The 7,538-nt window shown below is 51.2% G+C and overlaps 1 protein-coding gene across 8 annotated transcripts in view; it reads right to left on the minus strand.

Annotated features, from left to right (window-relative positions):
• Window positions 1-223: 223 nt before the first annotated feature.
• Window positions 224-7,538, minus strand: part of Mdfi (MyoD family inhibitor) — a 19,364-nt gene continuing 12,049 nt past the window's right edge. For 4 of the 8 annotated variants that reach the window (NM_001109973.2, NM_010783.3, NM_001276391.1 and 1 more), the window contains 2 exons: window positions 5,710-5,937; window positions 224-1,060 (listed from right to left, as the gene is read on the minus strand). In NM_001109973.2, coding sequence (NP_001103443.1) covers window positions 804-1,060; window positions 5,710-5,937 — 485 coding nt within the window. In that variant the 3' untranslated portion in view covers window positions 224-803. Of the gene's footprint in view, window positions 1,061-4,686; window positions 5,938-7,538 lie in introns of those variants that run through there. The other 4 variants (XM_006523744.4, XM_006523743.4, XM_006523742.2 and 1 more) reach the window with 3 other exon arrangements.

Here is a 7,538-nt window from a genome sequence, read left to right on the forward strand (position 1 = left end):
TGCTTCCCATCTTGCTGTAGTAGCACCCGAATGACAGACACAGGTTCCTGCATCCAGTTTTTATGTAGATTCCATCAAAGCCAGAGGGTGGCAAATGTTTTACCTACCAGCCCATTTTGGCCCCACACAAGGTGCTGTGGGGGGGAGGGGGCGCGGGGGGGGGCAGAGGGCAGGGTTGCTTTCGAGCATTTATGTGTGTAGACTTTGTAAAGAGTCCTGGGGAGATGGAGCTTGAACGGATGTCTTTATTTACAGTAATGAATCGAACAGACCCTCCCTCTACCCCCTTCCAGTCTTTTCCATATTGCGCCCCTCCCACCCACCCCCACCCGAAACCCCATCCTCTTGGGTCACTCTATGGGTTAGGCCCCCCACAAGAGCCCAGGAAATGAGCTGGGGAGGAGAGTGGGGGCCTGGCAGTGGGCGGGGCAGAGGCCTTTTCACATTTTCTGTCCTCAAAGCTGGGGTAAGCGCTGAGGGAGGCAGGCACCTGGAGCAGAGGTAGAGAAGGACACGGGCCTCCCATTCCTGGCCCCTCCCACTCCTGGCCCCTCCCCTACCGTTCACAGTGTTCTGAGTTATGGCAGCTAACTGGTTCTGTCCTACCAGGCTCTAGATGCCGTGTTCCTGGTCACCCGTGGAGGGGACCAGGCTACGCGTCTGAAAGCAGACCTGTTCGGTGGCTGAGGTGGCCCCTCTGAGCGTCCCACCTTCTCACATCTGGGTTGGGATTCTGAGGGGGCGGCCCGGGGTCAGGGGAGGCGTCAAGCTTTGTGCGGTAGCTCTGGGGCCACCCCATGGCATCAGGAGGAGAAACAGAGTCCACAGCACTCCATGCATATCTCCAAGCAGTCTGCGGACTCGCAGCAGGCATCCACGATGCCGCAGTCCAGGTCGCAGGGCAGGTCACAGTCCGCGCACTCGCCGGACCCACAGCAGCAGCAGCAGAGGCAGGAGTCCTCAGAGCTGCAGGAGCCACAGGTGGCGCAGTCCAGGAGGATGTTACAGAGCGTCAGGAACTCACAGAATAGACAGGACAGTATGCAGTGGACGCAGCAATCTGTGGGCAGTGGACAGGAGAGTAAGAGGCTGGAGCCAGGGAGCCCCAGTAACAACAGCCCAATAGAGCTGCCAAGCACCTGCAGTTTCACTTCGCTCCCTTAGTCCCCATTGCATGAGAAACAGATGAGGCTAGTGGGCATGCCCAGGCCGTCTACATCAGGAGAGCCTGCTCTTAGCCGCTGTCTGTTTACAGGCATGTGAGTGAAGAGATGGTCCAAGCACGGTTATAAGTGCTGTATAAGAAGTAAACTCATCTAAGCCTCCGGTAACAGCTCTATGATGTGGGCTGTTAATTAGCCCCATTCTACAGGGGAGGAAACTGAGGCACAGAGATTAGCCACTTAAAGATATATCCAAAAGGCCAGGAATGTGGCTCAGTTAATATAGTGATTGCCTAGCAGGCAGGAAGCCCTGGGTTGGATCTTCAGTGCCGTAGAAACTGGGGATGATGGTGGCACGCATGCAATCCCTGTGTTTGGGAGGCAGAAGCAAGAGGGTCGGCAGGTTCAAGGTCATCCTGAGCTACAGAGTGAGCTTGAGGTCAGACTGGGGACATGAAGCCTGTCTCAAAATAAAAACAGAACAAATAAACAAGATTATATAATCCGGGGCCTGGAGAGGAGGCTCAGAGGTTAAGAGCACTGACTGCTCTTCCAGGGGTCCTGAGTTCAATTCCCACCAACCACATGGTGGCTCACAACCATCTGTAATGGGATTGGATGTCCTCTTCTGGGGTGTCAGAAGACAGCTATGGTATACTCATATAAAATAAATAAATAAATAAATAAATAAATAAATAAATAAATAGATAAATAAATAAATAAATAAATCTTTTTGGTTTTTTTTTGAGACAGGGTTTCTCTGTATAGCTCTGGCTGTCCTGGAACTTACTCTGTAGACCAGGCTGGCCTCGAACTCAGAAATCCACCTCCCTCTGCCTCCGGAGTGCTGGGATTAAAGGCATGGGACACCACTGCCTGGCATAATGAGTTTTTTTTTTTTTTTTAAAGAATATATAATCCAGAATTCTGCTTATCCCTCACACATTGAACTCCCCACACTTGCTCTTTGGCTGTACCTCACCAACCTGTCGTCTATCCCACAGGTAGGAAGGAGCCTTTAAAAATAGAGGCTGAGCCGGGCAGTGGTGGCACATGCCTTTAATCCCAGCACTCGGGAGGCAGAGGCAGGAGGATTTCTGAGTTCGAGGCCAGCCTGGTCTACAAAGTGAGTTCCAGGACAGCCAGGGCTACACAGAGAAACCCTGTCTTGGAAAACAAAACAAAACAAAACACCAGAGGCTGAAAAAATACAAATAGAGAGGCTGCATATCAGATCATGTTTTGCTCAGAGTCATCACTAACCCAACCCCGACAGGGGAAAAACTTAGGTTCTCGGTGGTCCTCAGGCCCAGAGACCTCACTTTTCCTGACTAGTCCTGAGCGCCTTCTACCTTGCCCTGCCCAGACTGGCTGAACCTTGGCCAAACTGGTGCCACTCTCTGCCTGGAGAGTTCTCACTCTCTGTTCTCCACTCCTCTTGCCCAGTAGAAAACAGAACCTCTCCTCACCCTGGTACACCCCACTCTCCTGCACGCCTCTGTCTTCCTGGCTCTGTCACCTCCCACCATGCCACAGGCTTTTGGCTGATGGGCATCCCATACTTTGCCAGGCCCTTGGTCTGTTACGTTCACAGATGTGTCACAAGTCCCCAGAACAGGATGCGGCTCGGTCAGAGCATGCACAAAGAACAGAGTTCTACCCCAGCCCTGTGTATATGTTGTAGTTCTGCATGTTGGTAATCCTAGCTCATAATAGGTAGAAGCAAGATGATCAGGAGTTCAAAGTCACTGTTGGCTACACAGAGAATTTGAGGCCAGCTCGGGCTACACAAAGTGAGCATGGTAGACGTTCAGTTGAATTGGTGAGCTATAGTTCTCACCCGAGTCCTGGGCAGTAAGCCTCCCTGGGGGCTAGGCCGGGGAACAGAGCGCCCATCCCTCCCCAACGGAACTGCCCTTTGCTGATTAATGCTATCCAGCATCCTCTGTGGATGCCTGGTCTTCAATTCATGCCCAGCATGGATACGGTAGTTCTCTTCAAATGCAGATGATGTAAATCACTGCTGTATTTAAAACCCTCAGTCTATCCCAACCATCCGGGTGTGTAGGTAGGCCATCTTTGTATCCCACAACATAGTTGGGCATAGTTAATTAGGCGTTCCCTAATTAATTAGGAGTCCCTACGTGCCTGGAGTCTCAGTTTACCTGCCCAATAACCTCACACCCATTACCTGACACTTCCATGTTTTCATTCCCTACCTCACCCTGTAGACTCCACAACCCCTCTGCAGCCTTCTGGGCTGGTGTGGGTGTTCCCGTGCTGATGCAATCTCTGTGCCTGTCCTTGTCACATGGTCACATGTGCCTTCTTCATGAGAGCTGAAGGGGGCGGGGGGGGGGGGGACACAGGCTAGGCCCCTAGCATACAGCAAATGCCCAGAATGCACAGGAGTTATTATTATTTATTTTCATGTACCACGGGACTTGAACCTAGGGCCTTGAACACACTAGACAAGCGGTCTACCACCTAACCTAGCCACTTCCCCACCCCTAGGGCAAGTTATATGAATGACTACCTGTCATAAAATACTTCTGGCAGAATCTACCCCCAGGGGTGAGAAGGTTACAGAATGCCTTAACAAATGCACACCTGTGCGCGCGCGCACGCGCGCGCGCGCGCGCGCGCGTGTGTGTGTGTGTGTGTGTGTGTGTGTGTGTGTGTGTGTGTGTGTTGGGGAGGGGGCAGGGCAGGAGCCTTATGGAGATGGCTCTGTGGTTAGAAGAATTTCTGTTTCTTGCAGAGGACCTGGGTTTCATTCCATTCAGTTCAATTCCCAGCTCCCACATGGTAGCTCTCAACCATTTGTTAACTCCAGTTCCAGGGGATCGGATACACTCTTCTGGCCTCTGAGGATAACAGGCACACACGTGGTGTACATACATATGTGCAGGCAAAAACTCTCATACACAATAATAGAATAAGTAAATCTTTTTTGTTTGTTTGTTTTTTGTTTTTCGAAACAGGGTTTCTCTGTATAGCCCTGGCTGTCCTGGAACTCACTCACTCTGTAGACCAGGCTGGTCTCGAACTCAGAAATCCGCCTGCCTCTGCTTCCCAAGTGCTGGGATTAAAGGTGTGTGCCATCACCGCCCGGCAGAATAAGTAAATCTTAACAACGATGACGACAGCAACAACAACAACAACACAAATGCCACACTGAATCCTGCTTTCAGGATGCTAGGCCAGGGTCTCCCAACATGAAAAAGGCTGAGATCTGATAGTTCTTTGCTGTGCCAGTATACCTGGGCAAAACTGACCTGGGCAGCTGGAGGAGGCTCTGTGTTGTTAGAACAGCAGCTGGGTGTCGGATGTGAGAACTTCTGGCCTCCCTTGCTGTACTTTGTCCCCACCACTCCCACCATACACCCCCTGCCACCTCCACTTCCTCCCTCCCCCACCCCTAGCCCCCCACCTTCACCCTTCCCCCCCACTACTCCTACACCATTCTATTCTCTCCTATCACTTTGACTAAACTTTAGGTTGTCCACTCCAAAAACATTTATTTTTTATTTTTTATTTTTGGTTCTGGGGATAGAAAGCCATCACATGTTAAGCACACACCCCACAACCCCCTTGTGGAAAATTTCTGATTCTGGAAATAAGGTAGCTTACTCTGGATCAGCCCAGACGAACTTTGCATGGTTTACTAAGTGGAATGGGATAGCAAGGTCCAAGGGGTCCAGGCTCACACTGAGTCTTCTCCGTTACCTTTCACCTTAGCTTCTGCTTCGCCTCTAGCGGTTTTTTCCCCATGGTCCCTGAATGATTCACTGGGGCTGGAGGCCTACCTTTCTATACACATGTACTGGCTGGTTTGTGTGTCAATTTGACACAAGCCAGAGTCATCAGAGAGGAAGGAGCCTCAGTTGGGGAAATGCCTCCATGAGATCCAGTTGTAGGGTATTTTCTCAATTAGTGGAGAATGGGGAAGGGTCCCGCCCATTGTGGGTGGGGCCACCCCTGGGCTGGTGGTCCTGAGTTCTATAAAAAAGCTGGCTGAGCAAGTCATGCGAAGCAGACCAGCAAGCAGCACTCCTCCATGGCCTCTGCGTCAGCTCCTGCCTCCAGGAGCCTGCATTGCTTGGGTTCCTGTCCTGACTTCCTTTGATGATGGGCTGTGATCTGGAAGTGTAAGCCAAATAAACCTTTTCTTCCCCAACGTGCTTTTTAGTCATGGTGTTTTTGTTTCAGCTATTGAACTGCTAAGACACCATCCCACATATATGTGGAGGTCAGAGGACAACTTATTGGAGTTAGAACTCTTTTCCCACCCCGTGGGTACCAGGGAGCAAACTCGGGTCGTGGCAATTCTGCTTGGGCCTCGTGAGTGCTGGGATTATAGCTGCGTGCGCCGCCACACCTGGTTTCTTGTTATTGCTTTGCGACAGGGTCTTGTTATTTAGCTCACGATGGCCTTGACTCTCCAGCCTCAGGCTCCTAAGTGCTGTTCCACTGAGTTGTGCATTTCTTAAGCAGCAAGTTGGTGATGCTGTCTGTCTGTGGATGCGGACAGCAGGGGCCTTACCTTCCTGTGCCTGGAGAGGGACCTGTGAGGCTGACCGGGCGCTGCCTCTGCTTTTCCTTCCAGCCTGGCTGCCCAGAGATGGATGCGTCTGCAACTTCCGGTGGGCCTTGGACCCGCCCAGAGCACCGTTCCCCGCATGCCCTGCACTGCCCGGTTCTGAGAGGTGGTCGTGGCTGGAGCCATTTGGCAGTAGTGGGGTGCAGCCTTGGGGGTTCCCTTGAGGCTGGCCTGGAGAGATGAAGAGGCAATGAGGATCCTCTAGTGATCCGTTTGAATCCTGCCTACTTCATTCCTAGATGCACCTCTGGGGGAGGGGGGGGGCGCAGGCAGATGTCTCTTCTTTACATGGAGAAACTGAGGCCCAGAAAGCAGGAATGAGTAGCCCACAGTGACACTATGGGACAGGGGCAGGCTGAGGCTCAGTTCCCAACTCCTATAGCAGTGCTCATTCCAGAAAAACCAAACCCAAAACTAGAGGTACAAAGCGGGGGTGGGGGAGACCCCATTTCCTTACCCACATGAAATCTCTTATTTTAGGCTCTGGGATTTAGGCTACAGTGGAGTAGGGGAGACACAGTTGGCTGGGGATGCTTAAGACGGCAGCGAATCGGTTAACCTTCACCTTGGCTTCTGCCAAACCCCCAGCTGTTTTCGCCCTTGGTGCTGTGGGTGACTTATTGGGAACATCTGTTTGGAGATGTATTCTTGGCTCTGGACTCAAGGGCCCCACACAGCAGCCCCTTATTTTCTGCTTCTTGCCTTCAGCCCTACAGAGTCCGACCCTGCTGTTGCGGGCTGACAGTGCGGAGGGGCTCCTGGGTGATGGGGGATGGGTCCGGGCTGGTGGGTAAGAGACCTCCAGGAAGGCCAGTTACCCTCCCAGCCTAAGCAACCAATTTTAGGAAGCTGAGCCTGTGGGTTCCCCCAAATCCTTAGCTCCTTTGTAGATCTCATTCAGAGGATGCTCAATTGAGCAATTTGGCACTTGTCTCAGGAGGTGAGGGTCTATGTGTGTTATGCTGGTATGGGGACTAGAAGGGGGTTACAGGAAGTCTGGGACCCTGGCTGCTGAGTGCCTCCTACAAACATAGGGATTTTCCAGCCCTTAGCTGAGCCCTAGAGACCTGACCTCTCTAGGCTGCCTTGTGGATTTAAATTTTACAGGAGGCCTCGGTGCTCGGAGAGACAAAGGGGGCTGGACACTCACTGTGTGCTGGCTGGTCACTTGCTAATTGTCTTCTCATGGAACCCTCTTTATAAAACTTTCTTTTTTCCCCCATTGGATCTTTTGTAGCCAAAGCTAGACTCAAACAGACTCTGTAGCTGACAAAGATCCTATTCAAGTCCCTCACCCCTCCTGCTTCCCCTTCCCAGGTGCTGGGATTACTGGTGTACACCATCATGCCTGGGTCACTATCTTATTTTAACTGATAAGGAAACCAAAGTTCCAGAGAGGGACGGTAAGTTTCCCAAGGCCACACAACTAGCAAATCTCAGCAGTGGAACCAATTTGAGATTTTGAACTGGATTCAGGACAGAGAGGAGGCAAAGGCTGGGGACTGAGGGACTGGAAAATAATCTTTTACACCCACATAATCACTTTAAATTTTATTTATTTATTTATTTATATATTTATTTATTTGTTTTTATGTGCATTGGTGCTTTGTCTGCATTTATGTCTGTGTGAGGGGTTCAGATCTTGGAGTTAAAGACAAGTGTGAACTTTGATGTGGGTTCTGGGATTTAAACCCAGGTCCTCTGGAAGAGCAGTCAGTGTTCTTAACCACTGAACCATCTCTCCAGCCCCTACATAATGCCTTCTTATAAGC

This window comes from Mus musculus, chromosome 17, assembly GCF_000001635.26.
Source record: "Mus musculus strain C57BL/6J chromosome 17, GRCm38.p6 C57BL/6J".
Classification (NCBI taxonomy): domain Eukaryota; kingdom Metazoa; phylum Chordata; class Mammalia; order Rodentia; family Muridae; genus Mus; species Mus musculus.